The sequence below is a fragment of the Protopterus annectens genome, chromosome 9.part0 (assembly GCF_019279795.1).
Source record: "Protopterus annectens isolate FY-2018-M chromosome 9.part0, PAN1.0, whole genome shotgun sequence".
Taxonomy (NCBI): domain Eukaryota; kingdom Metazoa; phylum Chordata; order Ceratodontiformes; family Protopteridae; genus Protopterus; species Protopterus annectens.
Window position 1 is genome coordinate 665,860,804 of NC_056743.1, and position 20,019 is coordinate 665,880,822.

A 20,019-nucleotide genomic window follows, 5' to 3' on the forward strand; every position below is an offset into this window, starting at 1 on the left:
TTGGAATATGTACATTTTTTTCCATTTCCATTTTTAAAATGACATTGCAATCATCCCCGGTTCATAACCCCCTATTATCATAAATCTTTGAAATGTCTGCTATTTCTTTACATATATATTTTAATATGTTATTTTAAAGTCTCTCTTTCCACCTCAGTTTGAAATTGTATACGGATTTTCTTTTTAGTTTCCCCACAAAAAAAGATGCATTTACTACATATTCATTCCAAGGATTATTATTTTTTTTCTTTTTTAGTATTCACATAGAAATTTCTCCATACCTTGTACAGTCTCAAAAAAGTCACAAAATGTCTCTTTATTAATCAAATACACATTTTTACCTCTTGAGTTTTCATGCCCAAAGGTTACTTTGTCCCATACTTCGTATCTGTTCAACTCCTGATCTCCTTTACTTTGTATTCTTACTATGACATTTCTTTATACACTTTCCTCTTTTTTTCTCTCATTCTGTCTTGCGTAGCTGCTACTGACTCTGTATATGTTTCCTTTGCTTTTCCACTGCCTTCTACTAACATTGCTTCTACATCCACCTTGTTTATTTTTTGCATGATGTCCCCCATGATAACTCATTCTCTGGTTCACTTTGGGTAATTAATTTCTGCAGTAAATCATCCCACAACCCTCCCAACTGGAGGTTTATAACTATACATTCATCTCCAACTGTGTCATTAGTTCGTTCAAATGGCTTTTGCTAAAACACTTCTTCCAAATCTTCAACAGCTGCAACATTTTTTTTGAGGTGGCATTCATCTCTGTTCTCTTCAGTTGATTTTCAGTCTCGCTTACCATCCTCCCAGCTGTCTCCATGTTAGGAACAAGACATGCACATGTACTCGTGCATAACAACACTGTGAGTACCAATCATGAGTAGGGAAAGCTCCTCAATGCCCTAGTCAAATTTCCCCTAGTAGTATCAATGCCACCCTGGACCTCCCATGAAAAGAGGCTGCTAACCTAGTGGAACTAACTTGGTCAACAAAAGAATAAATAAAAAAATAACTAAGTAAGTAATTGCAGACTAATCCAGGGTTTATTTTCTCCATGAGCCACATCCCAATTTAGTCCATTAACCCCAGTCAATAAACAAACAAAAAACAAACAGGCAAACAGTAATTAAACAACTACAGACTACAACCACTGTTTATTTGCTCCATGGGACAAACTTTAATCCCATCTAGAGTTACATACACTCGCGTCACTGTACATACAATACAGTATACCACTTCACACTTGCCAAAAGTACAGAAGAATCATTGTGAAGTGATATTGCTGGTATGTGCACTTTATACTTATTCATGTCATTATACTGTTTATTATAAAGCAGATATGATGACTGACAACAGCACAGTTTTGTAGACCAAGAAAAAAGGAGTAGTGAATGAACAAAATTCTCTTTAGTTCTCACTGTCTTCTGGATCAAAATTCATCAGCGACTATATTGTACATTAATGACACATAATTATGTTTGCAATTGGCTTAAGTGCAGGTGTACAATAATATCCTATTATACAAAAAAAACTTATTATGCAAGATTGAGTGAAGAAAGAAATTAACATGCCCATCATAAATCTAGCACCACCTGCAAGAAGTCCAGTCAGTTGTAGCTATTAAAGGGAAAAGCTACAGCTGCCAGCAGAAATCTTTTACCTTCCCCAAAGTCAGATATAGCAAGAAAACAAAAAAAAAAAAAACAAAATCACAGATGTTTAAAAAACACGTCAAGCTCACCACCAAGACTTCAGGAGTCTGCAAGTATTCTCACTTAAACAACAGACTACATGGATGCATCTGTATCCTTGACAGAAAAAAGTGGCATAAACTACATATGCAATGCTTGTGTTGAAACAGACGTCCTACACATGCCAGCATATTAGAAACCATCTGTAGCCATGTAATATGGTACAAAAAAGATATACAGAGAAAACATTTGGACATACAATGCTGTTTTAAAAGGTAAGCATTTTTTTAATGATGGCATTATTCAGTAGTAATAATCCACTCCTTTGTGTATATTGTGTAGGATTTACCCATGACTGGCTCTGTTGGATCTGTTGAGTATCTCCTTCATGATCAAACTATGCCAGCCTTGGGAAAATCCAGTATTACTTGCACCCAGTCGTGCATTATTGTTTAAAAAGAGGGTACTATTGTGCACTGTTCTAGACACACATGCAGTCAACACAAAAATAGACACAGAGCAGTAACAAACCAAGGCAGCATAAACCACGCAGATCAGCAATGAAGAGATCATAATAGAACTGTACTGAAGCCCCCAGGTGTGACAAAATTGCAGTCCGCTGGAGCACTGGAGAGTCATGATGTAAGAAGATAAGCACATACTGTAGAACACACAATCCACAGTAAAATATAGAGAAATAAATGTCTTTTATTCAAACAAGGGAGATGCATGGTATTAGATGCATAACAGCCTAAAAACATAGCTCTGACTCAGAAAAAAGTAAGCAACAGCAATAGGGTAGCATCTATGCAGCGATACTATAAATATAAGTCAGACAACTGCCATATAAGTACAGTAATAAAAATATGCCAGTGACAAACCATAATAAATCTTCAGAGAATTCCAAACAGTCCAAAATTATCAAGGCTCTTTATGTTAAGATGCAAACTGGGGCTATGAACAGAACAGGAACAGGATTAGTGTTGGCAAGTAATTACTAAGGTGCAGCAGGGAGGCAAATATATGTGTGTGTGTGTGTGTGTGTGTGTGTGTGTGTGTGTGTGTGTGTGTGTGTGTGTGTGTGTGTGTGTGTGTGTATGTATGTGTGTGTGTATGTGTGTGAATGTATCTGTCTGTCTGTGTCTGCGTGTGCCTGTGTATGTGTGCATTCACATGTATGTTCTGAGAGATAAGAATATACAGATATTGTTGAAGGTCCTAACTGCTTTCTAGGAAGTCATGTTTTCTCCAACATAGCACTGCACTAAGACCTTCCACTCAAGTGTCCACACCTAACACTAACAGTTGACTCTTTCAATGGCACACAGACACAACCCTTTACCTGATGAAACAGCCTGTCCTCAAAGGCTGAGTATTTAAGGGGCAGAGTCAGAAGGTATTACTATCTACAGGTGTCAGTGGAAAAACATTTATATTGATCTATATCGTGTTAATCCTTCATGATAATAGACATCTTTAAGCATGCAACAGTAACCTGGTAAAGAAAAAAATTAATATCTATTGTATTCTATTTCTTCCCTACCTGTTACAGATGTCCAGCAAACCAAACACGAACAGCAACACATGAGGAAGGAGAGAGCCACTACTAGTAATATATATGAGGAACTGGCAGAATTCTCGGGGGGTTATTATGTCATGACCTCTAAAGCTGGCTTAAAAGATGTTCTGGGAATAATGGAACTTTCTTTGAATTCTGCGCCCGTCACTATAACAAAGATGGAAGAAAAAAGATCAACATTGTCATTTCCAGTTGATAACACTTTGGTTGACGTATCCGTGTCTGTGAAGTCTGTCAGTTCTGGCTTCACTTGCACAATTGAGGATTCCTCAGGTATCTTCATATTTTGTATTAAAGAAATATGTACCATAACTCTTTGTGATTTAAAAATTAATCTCAGCCAAAGATCTTACAATGATTGCACTGTAAGGTAGACTAAGTCATTAAGGCAAAAGTAACTTTTAACAGAAGCAGTAAATCAAATACATAGTTCAGTCAAGGGAATCAATGGATGTGTGTGCTTCTTTGAGTAAAACACGCATGTATACATTCCTCTGTGTGTAGTCCCAAAAGAAAAACACATTATAAAGGGCCTGCTGCAGACTCTGCCTTTACAGCAGCTTTGACTGATAATATTTATGCAGTCAGGACTTATTCTAAGGTGTTCTCACTCTTATTCATGGTTTTGTCACTAGTTGTCCTATAGCTTTTTTTTTTTGGTGATACCTTAGACAATCTTTTTGAACTGAATGTTCACAGGATTAGTATTGAATATTAGTTAGATTTACGTATCTGCATGAATATCATGAACATTGTATAAGATATGAGTTAGTGCATGGTGTCACTGCATCTCATCTGATACTCAACATTTAAATTAACAAAGATGCTTCTAATTCTTAACATTTATCACTATAATATGAAGATACTAAGTGACTTTTGCAAGTACTAAACTCGTAACCAAAATGAATACATCTCTGTAAATACCCAAAGTGCATACAGATGAATTTCACAGAGTAGTTGAAAAAACTTTTAATCTGACAAAGTTGTCATTGAAAGCATGAATCTGAAAAGTAAGTTTATTGAGAGAGAGAATTTAGGAAATATATTCAGAAATATGAATGTCATTCTTGTATTCAATCAAAACATAAAACTGAGATTATATTTCAGAATTTAAAAATTAGTACCAGTATAAAACTAATATTATCCGACATAACTTATAAGAGAATAACATTTGTTTGAAATATGATTTGAAGAAATAATTTCATCAAAAAATCTTTGGGTCTCAAACATTACAATTAAAGTCTACAGACATCGGGGTTTTAATTAGCTTCTAAGATAAGGATTTGATTTTCAACGTCATCTGTCTGTTCATTTCTCAAACTGGATGTAAGCTACATATATAATCAAGGGTTCTTCTTACCGCCATCAAATCTTCTTTAATGGTCCCCTAAATATAGCTGTGCTGACTCATGTAATTGTGCCTTTCCTCTCCTTTCCTCAGCTGTTTCAATGCTAATAGCTTTAGTGCCTGTATCTGTCCTCATCTTTTCTGTTTACCCTCTCTCTATCTCCTTCTCTCTTTCTCTTTCTCTCTCATTTTTTACTTCTAGAACAGATGTTACATCAGTTAGCTTGCTCTTTTCAGAACTACTTCCATTCTTTTAAAGTCCTTTCAGAAACTAGATAGATTAGAACACTAATAAAAAGTCACCAAAATAAAGCTTTTAAAAAGGTACATTTCTATGTTAAATACAGTGTTTAAAGGGAGCGACTGCTTCTGTCAGTACTGTCTGCTGTACGTAGTTACTTTTTCGTTTTTACAAGTTTTGACATTGTAAACGCTGGTGATTTTCAAATTGCAGTCTTCTTGTCTCATTAAAGTAAATTTCGGTTATGTGTACATTTGATCTACTGAAGTAAATCCATATAACCCCTGTTAAAATGCCAGGTTTTTCTGATATATAAAAAATGAGACCACAATAAATCATTTCAAAACTTTGCTCACCTTTAATGTGACCTATAACCAGTACAATTCAATTGAAAAACAAGCAAATCTGTTAGGGGTAAAAAGATAAAAAATAAAAAACATACAATAAGCTGGTTGCATAAGTGTGCACACCCTTAAACTAATACTCTGAAGCACCTTTTGATTTAATCACAACATTCAGTCTTCTTGGGTAGGAGTCTATCAGCATGGCACATCTTGACTTGGCAATATTTGCCCACTCTTCCTTGCAAAAGCACTCCAAATCTGACAGATTGCAAGTGCATCTCTAGTGCACAACCCATTTCAGGTCACCCCACAGATTTTCTATTGGATTTAGGTCTGGGCTCTGGCTGAGCCATTCCAAAACTTTAATTTTCTGGTGAAACTATTCTTTTGTTAATTTGGATGTATACTTGGGGTCATTGTTGTGTTGTAAGGTGAAATCCCTCTTCATCTTCAGCTTTCTAGTAGATGCCTGAAGGTTTTGAGCCAAAAGTGACTGGTATTTGGAATTGTTCATAATTCCCTCCACCTTGACTAAAGCCCCAGTTCCAGCTGAAGAAAAACAACCCCAAAGCATGATACTGCCACCATCATGCTTCACCATGGGGATGGTGTTCTTTTGGTGATGCAAAGTGTTGTTTTTGCACCAAACATACCTTTTGGAATTGTGGCCAAAAAGTTCAACCTTGATTTCTTCAGACCATAATACATTTCCCTCATGCTTTTGGGAGATGTGATGCATTGTTTTGTAAATTTTAGCCAGGCCTGGATGTTTTTCTGTGTAAGAAAAGGCTTCCGTCTTGCAACCCTACCCAATAATCCAGATATATGGAGAATACGGGAGATTGTTGTCACATGTAGTACACAATCAGTACTTGCCAGAAATTCCTGCAGCTCCTTCAGTGTTGATGTAGGTCTCTTGGCAGCCTCCCTGACCAGTTTTCATCTTGTCTTTTCATCAATTTTGGAAGGACGTCCAGTTCTTTGCAATGTCACTGTTGTCCCATATTTTCTCCACGTTTTGATGACTGTCTTCACTGTGTTCCATGGTATATCCAGTGCTGTGGAAATGTTTTTGTACCCTTCTCCTGACTGATACCTTTCAGCAATTAGATCCCTTTGAATGCTTTGTAAGCTTTCTAAGAACCATGGCTTTTGCTGTAGCAGGAAACTGAGTAAATGTCAGGAAGATCCTACTAGGACAGCTGAACTTTATTTGGGGTTAATCAGAGTCTCTTTAATTGATGGCAGATGTGTACCCAAGAAGACTAAATGTAATTAAATCAAAAGGTGCTTTAATAAAGTATTAGTTTAAGGGTGTGCACGCACAACAACATATTAGTTTAAGGGTATGCACACTTATGCAACTAGTGTATTGTACATTTTTTATTTTTTATATTTTTCCCCTAACAGATTTGTTTGTTTTTCAATTGACTTGTACATGTTATAGGTCACATTAAATGTGGGAAAAGTTTTGAGATGATTTATTGTGGTCTCATTTTTTTATATCACAAAAACCTGGCATTTTAATGGGTGTGTACATTTTTTATATCTACTTCATATGGATAGATAGAAAGCGATTTATAGATATAAATATATTCAGTATCTGAATAGTGGCTGCATCTATAAAATACAAGCCTTACACCGCATATCTTACAAAGTAAATGGCACAAATTATACTTCTGCAAGATTCAACTTTAGTAGCATTAGATTTTAGAAAACATTTGACACCCTTTTAAGCCTTATATTAGGGTTTTAGCCACAAATTTTAAATCCTTAATCACAATTGACCTGTTCAACTAAACCAGAAAAGAAGCCTACATCTTTAAATAAGTTAAATGACAAAACTGTGACTATACACTCGTAAGAGCTGTAGAAATATGTCAGCAGATCTTCAGTTTTATCCAATAAAGGTTAGTTGAAAAGATGTTATAGCACTTCTGTAAAGCAAAACTTATTGACTGGAACAAAGATTTGCCTTCTTTAAATAATGCAAATTGCATAACAGAAATTTTGTAAAGCTCTACGAAGCAATTTGCATTGGACCTAAATGAAATACTACGTTGTTGTTTGTCTTTCAGCTTTTTCCCAGTAAGGGGTCACCACAGCAGAACTCCGGTCCGCTAATGATTGGCAGTAGACTTTTACGAAATGCCAAGGTGCCAGCTCGATGCCCATCCTTCAACGAAGGCACGCCCATTTACGCACGCATGTCTTTCGAATGCTACCCAACCGTGGGGAGGACATGCAGACTCCACACAGAAGGCACTCCCAAGCCAAACCGAGAATCGAACGGGAGAACCTCTTACTGTGAGGTAACAATGCTGCCACTGTACCACCGCAGCATGCTAAATGAAATACTATAATCATCTGTAAGCTGCATTATGTGTCTGCAGGTGAGCAAGCTGTTCTTTACTCACTATTAATGAGGCTGTGCTTCCACATTCACTACTAAACTATTCTGAACTCAAATCATACTGCCTTATAGAAAAGAAAAGATGTTTCATTAGAAAAACAAGTATTTTCCCAGTGGTTTTACATCCTCGGAGTACAAACATTTAACTCATAGAGGTATAGAAATGATTGTCTCCGGTGTGAGGTACAGAGAGCTACATACCATAAAAAATATATGCTAAATGACTGCAACTTTAAGATATTCATCTGTGTTTTAAAACTTAAGTGTAGTACTGCTGCACAAATTTAGTACTAGGTCAACAGAATTCCACATAGAAATAGTATAGTCCTGCATTTTTCATTTATGCAATAGATCAATAGTCATTAAGTAAAATCATTTCATTTTAAACTGAAATTTGCAAAAAAATATTCATACACTTATATGACCACAGTATTAACATAACAGTAGCATACAAAACAGTACATAAACACTGAGGAATGTGACATATTCTAAATAATCTTGAACAATTTTACCCAATTTTAAGAGGTGTTATAATAATTATTATTACTGTTGTTGTTATTAGATGACACTTTGTTTTAAGGATCTGGTATGAAATTATGCCACTTAAGGGTATTTCATATTATACCATGAAGAGCATTGCTATGGTCATCAAACAGGATTCCATGTTTTACCATTGGCATCTAGAAATGTACTACTTTTAGTTTGTGATCATTACACGCTAATAAAATGCAAATAAAACAAATGCTGCATATTTTACAATGAACTCAGATATAATGTATGCCATAAGGTCATTATATCAGCCTTTCAACTATCCCTTTCACACCAACACCACTGAGAGTCTTCCAGATGTTCCCCAAGCAGTTGTGAATGGATGATTTTCTCTCCAAGACAATATGGGACCTTATGTGTGCTCCAGTATCCGTTCAGTTTATAACATACAGTATTGTCCCCTTATGACAAAACTCTGAGGAATCATTCCAAATCTCAAATGAAATTACAGTTTTGTAAATAAAAATACAAAACAAATCCAGAATAGAGATCCAAATTAAATGTATTCAGCAGCTCATTTGAAAGAACCCCAAACCAGTTTTGCTTGACTGAGACTCATCATTGTAATAAAGAAACTTACAAACACAGTCAACCAGTACACATTCATCATGTAATTTATCTCCGACCAGAGCCATGTAGTACAAATAAGAATTAAAAATAAAATAAATAAGCATTCTGTATCACTACTGTTCAAACTTAGCAAGAGATGCTATAAACAATGGGCAAATACCTAAAATTATATGCTATATACATTGTTTTTATATACATATATGGATCCATATCAGATCCACAAAAAAAACACTTACCCAAAGACGAGTTCACCAAGATCACATCGCTGACACAACACATCACCGACACAGGTAAGTATAAGTACTGCGGAATGGAATGTATTCCCATTTCCGCAATTAAATTAAAAACAACAAGAAACATGTATATAGCAGGGGGGCAAGTCCCCCACACCCCCCTACTTAAATATACCAACTCTGAGATCACACCACATTGCAGAAACAGGAATACATCCCATTCCGCACTACTTACTATTGTCGGTGATGTGTTGTGTTGGCGATGTGGTCTCAGTAAATTCATCTTCGGGTAAGTGATTTTTCTTGGAACTGATAGGTTCCCATATATATATATATATATATATATATATATATATATATATATATATATATATATATTCAAAACATTTCCTTTAGCACTAGTGCAAAAAATATGTATAAGAACAGCGCCATCTCTATCAAATGCCAATCATTAAGGGCTTAACTTTTTTTGTTTCTACCAAGTCTTGAATAGATGCACTTTAAATAAGCAGAGGCAAGCTTTCGTCTCTGTATTATAAATTACTGGTTTCACTAGAATCTTAGAATAGATAATTTATGGTCATAGTCACCAACCTTAAATGTTATACTACTTGCTGTCCATGCATTGTATATACAAATAACATTTTACTATTCACTGTGTTTTAAAGCTGATGTAGAACAGGTAACTATTCTGTCAGGAAACATTATGAGAATGTACACTGGTGACTGCAGATTTAGAAAATGTAGGGTGCCCAAACAGACTGTAAAAGTTATAGCTCTTTCTAATTAATCACTGGTCTCCCTGCTGCCTTCTAAATGTTGTTAAAAATAGAGACATGCTTCAGCCTAACACAAATCAGTATTTATAACACCCAGTCATATACAATGTGTGTATTGGTTGTGATAAGACAGTTCCAAAAATAAACAAATTAAATGACTATATCATCGGGTGTCTGATTAAAAAGCAACACCTTTGGGAAACAACAGAAAAGAAACTCACTAACTGTTGAAAAACAGATAATGTTCAATTGCATGTTTGTTTTATATAGTATGCATAATTAATGATGAAGTACTACAGATTGCATTCCTTGCTTTAATGAGAATATATGCATTGGATTTACCTTGCAGGTAAAACAGTCAAAACTAATACTGTCATCAACACAGCGACCCAACAAGTTTTCAAAATAAGTCCTGTTGAAGCGCTGGGTCTTTGGACACTGACGATAAGCAAGGAAGCTACTTATGAAATAGAAGTTGGAGGGAAAAGCTTACTGGACTTCTCTTACAAAATAATGGAGGAACAGAATGGATATACCCTTCCAATCCAAGGCCGACCAGTACAAGGTAACTAAGTCTGTGACATTGTTTGCAAATTGTAATATGTGGGGCCATGGTATTAAACTAGAGAAAGTAAACATCAGGTAATGTCATGGTATTACGCTAGAGAAAGTAAACATCAGGTAATGTCATGGTATTAAACTAGAGAAAGTAAACATCAGGTAATGTTTATGTAATTAGGAATAAGAAAGTAACATGCAAACAAGAATATATTTATCTACACCAATACCCTAGTGTTTTGCCCATCTGTATTCTAAAGGCAGAAGACCACCAGCTAAGATACATAGCAATAAAGATAGAAAAACAAGTTCTTCTCTATAAACAGTTTGTGCATGTTATCCATTTCCTGATTAATGATAATATAATCAGTGATGTGCAGATTTTTATTTTAAGAAGTGATGTTATCTTTTGCAACAGAAGCTGTGTCTCCCCTCTTACTACACTGATAGCTGAACCTAAGGTGAAAAAAGAAGGAGAATATATCTGCTTATGTCAAATCAATGAACAGAACTGAAACTAGTGCAGGTCCTTTTATATGTATGTCTCTTAGAGAAGGAAAGGGTTACAAATCTCACCTGCTGAAGCAGTGTTGGGAGTCAAGTCACAGATTTGAAGAAAGTTGAAGTTTTTAAGAAATACTTGACCTGAGTATCTGACAAAGAAAAGGTGGAATCATGTTAGCCATGAGCATGTGAAAAATATGGATAGCAATGAACAGGTAGCAGAGAGAGTCGAGGGAGACAATAGGTGGAGAAAGAGCTTGCTACCCTAATGGAAGATATGGCATATACTCAAAATTTTGTCTGATTTTCTGGCAGTGATATTCAGCAAGTCGCTTTCCATTGCAGCAGTACAGAAGATGGCAACAGTGATTGTCATGCATAAGCGGAAAGCAAAAGGAACCTGGTAAACTAAAAACAAATCCTTCAACAAGGTCATTGCAAAATAAACAAGAGGAAGACTGGTAGCTTCCCTTGAAGCCAGACAGCCCCTCCAAATCCTGAGCACCTCACAAATCTTTCTCTTCATCTTCTTTCTCAACCTGTGGTACTACATTTGTGCCATCCATGTATCCCTAATTTTTTTCCATTATTTTGTTTATCTTTTGTGTGTGTGTGTGTGTGTGTGTGTGTGTGTGTGTGTGTGTGTGTGTGTGTGTGTGTGTGTGTGTGTGTGTGTGTGTGTGTGTGTGTGTGTGTGTGTGTGTGCATGTGCATGGGTGCATGCTCATATGCATGTATGTGCATAGGCTTTGATAGGATAGTACTAAGAACTAGGTCAGAGATTTTAAAAGAATGGTGGAAAAGGGAATTAATATTATAGCCACTATTGCATATTCCTAGTTGGGGGGTATCAAAGAAGGGTAAATAAAGTAAGTCTGATCAGTCTAAGGGAAGGCCTTCCCAGTATGATTTCTGCTGCTCATTAATATAAACAGATGAGATAAGATTCAGGAAGGCTTCTGTGACAAAGGGAGATACTGCCAGCACAACTATCTAGAATTTTGTAAATAATTATATGTCATTTGTGAATATCAACATAATGTATATAAGATGCTTGTGTTACAAATGTATTAGAACTGTATGTCATGTGTACATCAAACTGCTTGAAGGTATTTGCAAAGCACTGTTTAAAGTGTAACCACAGTGTAACCTACTAGAATAAAGCAGAAATATACATGCACTATTATAAACTGTTTAGATGGTTGTATTTTAACAGTGGAAATTCGGATACAGGAGGTTAACCTTGGTCTAGTAAATTTTAGAAAAATAGCTTAAATTAAATTACTTTATAAGCTAGGCCGGCAACAGAGAGTCTGAGAGGCTTTCTGCAGTGTCTTGAAAGTGTTTTATGACTTCCAGCATTTGCCAAAGATCTGAGGAAAAGCCATTGTCTATATATTTTTACAGATAGATGCTAAATGCTGCCAGCTGCCATCAATGGTTGTTTTGGGTCTGGGGACTAGAAGTCAGATGACAAGAAATTATGGCAAGCTAGCCCAGCAGTAATATTTGAGATATTAATTTGAGAACTCTCTGAGAGAGACACAGCATTCTGTATTCTGTTTCGTACCTGACAACAACTACAGGATTCATTCACCACATCTGCCTTGCTCTATAGTAAGTTAACTAGGCTATAGTAATTCTCTTAGATTCAGTCAGGAATATAATGAAGCATAGTTTAGATGTTTTTCTTTATTTATTTGAGACTGTCCTGCAATGTTTTAAATATTTCCTGTGATTTTGAACTCTGATGTCACTGTAAATATATACTGAGTATTTTTTTGTTCTTTTATTATTTATTATTAAGTATATTTAAACATTTAATTGTGACTGATCTTTGTAGAGCTATTTAAGTTCTGAGAGTACTTCCATATTTATTTGGTGACACTATGTAGGCCACTCCTAATAGCCTTACTCTTGATCAAACTATCATTTGTATTAATACTAACATTACACAGAAAGATTGGACACCCTTTGTTAAGGAGCCTTAAAGTAGCTGATAAGGAGTGGCTGGTGGCAGTGATAACTACCTTATGGTCTGGGCAAAAGGGGTCATAGCTAGTAAACTGGTGCCCGCCTTTCCGAGGTGTGTGTGTGTGTGTGTGTGTGTGTGTGTGTGTGTGTGTGTGTGTGTGTGTGTGTGTGTGTCTGTGTGTGTGTGTGTCTGTGTGTGTGTGTGTCTGTGTGTGTGTCTGTGTGTGTGAATCAAACATCAAAGAGTGTGTGTCACCTACTTGGGGAGGGACACAAAGCACAGGTTGGACAGAGAGGGTGCTGGAGGTCTTGGCTTGGTCACTCAGCTGAGATCTCAATTCTATAGCTGTACCAGTGGGGAGTCTTACTGGGGATCTGAAGAAAGAGAGAGAAACCAACTCAGACTGACTGTCATCTCTGTGTGCTCTTAAGGCAAATTGCACTTGATGCAGAGAGCTGCATCTGGGAATACTGTATGTGTACTTGTCATCGTCCCAATGTACATCCCCCACTGGTGCCAGTGGTGAGGACTGAGGCGCCTTGATTTCTGGTCCAGTGGTGGGGCATCACAGCTTCCATCTAATTTATGTAAGGGGCAGACAACACAAAAAAACACTGGATTTAAGAACTCAAGAGGCACATTGAGGTAAAATTAAGAATTGTCCCAGAGTAGTTCTCACAGATTAAACTTCATTCTGTTCCTCATTCCTTAAATAAAAAGTACTGTAGCTCAGTTTGCCTTACATTTCAGATAAAGTTAATCTCTTTGGAGCCATAGAATGCAATGTAAATGTTTGTTTCCTGGCAAAATTGTTTAAATGAATTGTATCTGAGAGGAAGTGGGAAGCAATGCCAATTATAACTGATGATAGATTGTTGGAAAAGAAGAAATGAAAGTTGAATGAAAATAAATTAATAGTTTAAGGAACTTGATAATTTAAGGACTACACAGCATGTAGTCTGATACCTCAGCACAATAAGTATGAGTAAGTGTGAGTGGATACAGATAACCGTCAGATAACAGAACAACTGCTTAAGCTGAGACCATAAGAAGCTGCCATTTGGAACTCTCCTGCGTACAAGGGAAGGCCTGATAATATGAACTCAGGAACACACACACACACACATTTCTAGGACTCTTTTAATAAGTAGCTTGGCTGTTAAACTATAGGCAGTTGCTATTAGCAGTAGAGACTACTAAGAACATTTAGGTTAATTTAAAATGGAGTCAAGGAAAGTCAAGCCAAGGCTCTTGTAGAATAACTAAGGATATGGGAGAGGAGTATATGGCGGGTGAAGGGACAGAGAAAAGATGTCATTAAAGTTGTAGGGATAGATGTAACCTGAATGAAACCACAAAAACAGAGACAAGACAAGAAAATCACACTGCTAACAAGTATCACTTTATTACGTCTCTTCAGCTCTAGTACATATGTTTTGGGTATTAAGGGGTGGGGGATGTGAGGAACACCTCCTGCTTTACTTGTTTCACTGCTAGGCAACACCCTGACAATAAGTATATTTGAATTCCTCTAAAGTCGTCAGGAAGCCTGCCCAAAATCTGTAGGTCTTCAGAAAGAGAAAAGGGGATGTGAATAATACATATATGAGGCAAAATGCATAAAAATAAAAGAGAGGGACTAAAATATATATATATATTTATCAGTCTTGATCACTTGTCAGCATGTTACATAATGAACACTGCAAAACTAGTATAAATTATACAAAGACCAACCTGTGGAGCAAAAATACCATAATGTGCTAAAGTATATATATTTATCAGTCTTGATCACTTGTCAGCATGTTACATAATGAACACTGCAAAACTAGTATAAATTATACAAAGACCAACCTGTGGAGCAAAAATACCATAATGTGCTAAAGTTTACAACAGAAGCACTCAGTGAAGCATTTTAGTTCTTCAGCTTCAGAATGTTGTAAGCAATTCTTGCATAAGTACACTTTGGGAGGTTTTCTAATACTGAAATTGTACCAAATGACTGCAGCTAGAAACTAGGAGTATAAAAATCCTAAGAAGGTCAGAGTTCACATTACAGCTGCAGTCCTCACTCCATCCCTTAATATTTCACAGCATTTCCATTTGGTTAACACAAGTACATGGTGTAAGACAAGATGCCATAAGGAAGGGTGTGTGAATAGACAGGAGTAGTGCCATACTGATAAAACAGTGATAATTTGGTTCAAAAGTCATGCTGTACAATGTACTAAGGCTTCTGAATAAATTAGGCTAATTAAAAGACATGCTGTAGGTGGATTGGACACTCTAAATTGGCCCTAGGTGCATGTGTGTTCCTTCTGTGGAAGGTTGGGCGCCGGGCAGGCAACTCAACACTGTAAAACTCCACTGCCAATCATGAGCGGGCAGGTGATCCGCTGTGGCAACCCCTAACTGGGAAAAAGCAGAAAGAAGAAGATGTGTATTTCCTTTTATAACTCTTAAGACTTTTTTTCTTTAGTAAAGTCAAATGTCAGTATTATTGAATATGAAACAAAATGTCTACACCATGTTTAGTAAGCTGATTACTAATTGCATTCATGTGTTTGGAAACATTACAGGTTTAAATTACACTATAGCCCTCACGTTACATGGAGCCAATGACAGCATGACAATCCACAATCTCACAATGCTGGACCAAAAAGGGGTCAATGTGTTGGACTCATATAATGTACAGCAGTCAAACAGTGTCAATGGTAAAATAACAGCCACCATCCCAGTACAGTTCAACTCACCGGTATGTTTGCTTACTTTATGGCTCAGTTTTTTCCTAATGTCATTTATTTGTTTGCTTGTTTCTAATGTATGTATTGGCAGTATAAACTGGTCATCTCCTTAGCTACAGCACAAATTTCCACTGAACTGTACTGCAAATATTTCTCTGTTTCTGCAAATGAGGTCTGATTAGAGATAATCAGAACTGGTGCACACATTTTATTGTAATCCCTATTTATAGAACAAGAGTGCTGCACATTGTCTTTATACAAGGTAATACAGGCTTCATATTTGCAACATATAATGTAAATATCAGTAAACCGGTCTAAATATTGATGACTGTCAGTAATTAATGTAGTGACATAGAACTACCAACAAGAGGCAAAGACAGGCAAAGCAATTTGTCAGCAATACAAATAGGCAGATATGTATGCAAGTTTATGCATTTAGATGTGCAATTATAACACAGTTAATGTAGAAGATGGAAAATGTTCAGGAAACACAGGCCAAATTTGTTGTACCCACTTACCGAGAGGGAAAATGCCTACAACAGTACGGTTGAACTTTGATGATAGGACTGATGACTAGTTATGCACCCTAGATAGAGTGATATGCCTTGTAACTATCACACTGACAACATACCCCCCTAAAAGTTGATCCCATAGTGATTGTTTCCATCTCAGACTCACCAATGAATGAAGCTGCAGGCTGCAGCACAGACTCTACATGGTGCCTTATAGCAAAAAGAGTTGTACAGAACAACTGCTTTGGGCATCTACTGTGGTGCGCAGTATCCTCAAGGTAGGAGAACATGGATCACAGACTGCATACCATGACAGAGCTAGCCACTCGATGGTGCAAATTATGGCTCTAGGTGATTTGGTCATGTTGACTAATGTCACCAATATGAGCATGAGTAGTTAATGGTGATAAGTGGGTTGAGGACCTGGCCTACTCCAACCTATACCAGTGACCCATGCTAACAATGGGAGAGGTGTATGTGTCCCTGTTGGCCAGTGAGTGCCACCATAAAGCCCAGCAGCCCTGAGTCAATAAGCTACTGGCTGGCCAGTGTCAAGTTGCCTAGCCTCGGTTACCTAGGATAGCTCTGTTGAGTGAAAGCTGGACTTCAAACCAATCAACTTGCCAAATATGAACTGAGAATTGCTACACTTAATGTAGGTTCACTGACAGGACGCAGCTTGGAAGTGGATGACATGATGATACTGAGCAGGCTGAACATCCTATGTATCCAGCAGACAAGATGGAAGGGCAGTGCAGCAAAGCCACTTGGCTTGGAATCCAGAGTCTGCTACTCAGGAAGAGGACAAGCTAGAAATGGTGTGGGTAACTGTGGTGAGAGAGAGGCTTCAGAATGCAGTGAGGAATAATATCAGCATAAGTGACAGACTCATGGCAATCACACTGCAGTGTAATGATAGGGCAGTATTTATAATCCTAGCCTATGCCTGACAGCAGGGTTGTGACAGTGAGGAAAAGAGTGCATTTAGACAACAGTTGCAAGACTTCCTAGATAAAGCAGGATAACATGAATTGGTTTTGATAATGGGTGACTTAAACACACATATCGGGACAGACAGAATAGGATATGAGGACTGCCTGGGTTCACATGAGTGGGGCAACAGGAGTAAAGGAGAGGCCATTCTAGACTTCTGTGTCTGGCTTGTTAGTAGCCAACACATGGTTCAGAAAGAGAGACAGTTGCAAGATCACACACAAGAGTGGCCAACATGCAATTCAGGTAGACTTCTTCCTAGTAAAGAAAGGGCATTGGGGTAGAATCAGTGATTGCAAAATCATCCCCAGTTAAACAGTCAGCCCACAGCAAAAAACAGTGGTTGCCACAATCAGCTGCAAGTAGTGCTTAGAGAAGGCTCCAAGGTCAACAGAGACCAGACTGAAGACCTGGAAGTTGACTGGAGAGAAAGCACAACAATTCAAGGAATTACTCAAGGCTCTAGCACCCCAAGAACAGGAGGAAATAGGAAATAGGTGGAGTTGAAGTAGAATGTCAGGGCCTCAAAACAGCATGTGTGAGGACTACAGAACTGATATGTAGCCGAGCGAGGTATAGAAACAAGTACATAAGGAAAGCTGCTGGTGGACTGCAGAAGTACAGGAAGTCATCAAAAGAAAGAAGGAGTGCAGGAAAAAGTGGGAGATAGCCTGACCAGGCTAGGAAGGAGTACTGGTTGGCTAACAAAAAAGCTAAGAAAGGAGTTGAAATAGCAAAGAGTAGGGCATCAGAAGCACTGTACCAACTTCTGGAAAGTGACCCAGTAGGTCACACAAATAAACTATATCATGTTGCAAGGCAAAGACAGAAAGATAAAGAAGATAGTCAGACACCCTTCATAAGGGATGCCAGCAACAACCTGCTCAGCAGTCCACAGGACATCAAAGGCAGATGGAAGGAGTATTTCCAGCAGCTTCTGAATGAAGAAAACCTCTCAAAAGCAGTACTGCCCCAGAAACAGCTATGATGAGAGAATAAGAGGAGCCCACCCTAGAAGAAGTAAGAATAGCACTAAGGAAAATGAAGTCAGGGAAAGCAGTAGGCTCAGATTAGGTCCCAGCAGATATGATAAAGATGCTGGGTGAGATAGGGGAGAAATCACTCCTGCGGGTACTCCTAGCAGTGTGGGAGAGAGAGGCAAATCCCAGATAACTGGAGAATAAGCATACTTGTGCCAGTGTACAAGAACAAATGGGACATCCACAACTCTGGGCAGTTCAGAGGCATTAAACTCCTATCACATTGCATGAATGTTCTGGAAAGTTTGATTGAATAATGGATATGCAGAGTAATAGAATGTAAGATGGGAGATGAGCAGTTTGGATTCAGATCAGGATGCAGCACAACTGACCAGATGTTTGCAGTGAGACAGATAGTTGAGAAGAAGTTAGAGATGAGGAAACAGTCCAACTAGGCATTCCTAGGCTTGGAGAAAGCATATAACAAGGTCTCAAGAAAACTGATTTGTACAGTACTGTGGTGGTTTGAAGTCCTAGAAACATTTGTAGGATTAATGCAGGCTATGTACAAGGACTCAATGACTCAAGTGTGGACAGTGTTTGGTCTCACAGAGGAGTTCCCAGTGGGAGTGGGTATGCACCAGGCTTCAGCTCTGAGCCCGTTCATACTGGTGATGGACCACATTAGCAAACAGGTTGGAGGAGACAGATCAACAAAATTGCTGTATGCAAACAATGTGGCATTACAGGCAGACTCTGAGCAAGAACTTCAGCAAAGGAAAGGGGAATGGAATGCTAAACTGAAGGCACATGGGATGAAACACAGATAAGATTGTGGTAATGGCAGAAAATTTGGAAAATCGGGAAAAGCTAAGAACTGAGATAGTGAAACAGGTAAAAAACATCAAGTATCTGGGAGGGGTGGTTGAGGAGAAGGGAAGTCTGAATGAAGAGGTCAAACCTAGAATCAGAGGGGCTTCAGCCAACTGGCATAGAGTCTCGGGTGTAGTCTATGACAGAAGAATGCCAAAGAAGCTGAAAAGTAAGGTGTACAAGACACTGGTGTGACCAGTACTACTGTATGGTACAGAAACTGGGCAGTAAAGGCAGAGCAGATGAGGGAGCTAGTGGTGATGGAAATGAAGTGCCTAAGAAGGGTGGTAGGATGCACACTGTGGGACAGACAAAGAAATGAAGACATAAGAACAGAAGCCAAACTAGCTCCAATTGCAGAAAAGGTCAAAGAGAACAGATTACGGTGGTTCAGACACATGCAGAAAAGCAGAAGACAATCTGGTGAAGAAGATTTGGGAAAGACAGAAAGAAGGTGATAGGAAATGAGGATATCCAGCAAAGAGGAGGGTGGATTGTGTGAAGAAGAGACAGTCAGGCATGAGTGTCGAAGAAGACATGAGTGTGGCATTAAATCTAGATAGATGGCGACAGTTATCACAATACCCCGACCCCCTATAGAAAATGAGAAAAAGAGGGATGATAATGATGATGAGTTAGGGATCTGGGAATCACCGTGTATCCATTGTTTTAAGGAAATTCTTCATCATTGCACAGTTTATAGCTAAAGTTATTGCATCCAGATCCAAGAATGTATTTGTTCCAATCTATTCAGTACTTATTAAGTTGATGATTGAATATAATACCCTTTCTGCATGTACTTTTTTAAACATTTACCAAAATTGGAATGATCTCACCACTTTCCCCCTAAAAAAATCAAGGGCCTAAATCAAAAAAACTATCCAGACTATCTCAAAACCTTGTCCCTCTTCTCAGTATCTTACAGACAAATGACAGCTGGTCTCTGCCTTGCATACAGAGCTTCACCAGACCATATTCTGTCAGACCTGTTACTCAAGCATAAGTCCAGTGGTATCATAAATACCCACTCCAAGGGATAACAACCTCATGAAAAATAAATAAAACATGTTGGAGGTTTGCTGTACAATGAGAAGCTATTTGTTAATTAATTTCAACTAACAAGGGTAG

The 20,019-nt window shown here is 37.8% G+C and overlaps 1 protein-coding gene across 1 annotated transcript in view; it reads left to right on the forward strand.

Annotated features, from left to right (window-relative positions):
• Positions 1 to 20,019, forward strand: part of LOC122811422 (von Willebrand factor A domain-containing protein 7-like) — a 405,726-nt gene that overhangs the window by 296,640 nt on the left and 89,067 nt on the right. The window contains exons 8-10 of the mRNA XM_044083258.1: positions 3,252 to 3,551; positions 10,105 to 10,320; positions 15,369 to 15,544. Of these exons, the coding sequence (XP_043939193.1) occupies positions 3,252 to 3,551; positions 10,105 to 10,320; positions 15,369 to 15,544 (692 nt within the window). The remainder of the gene's footprint in view (positions 1 to 3,251; positions 3,552 to 10,104; positions 10,321 to 15,368; positions 15,545 to 20,019) is intronic.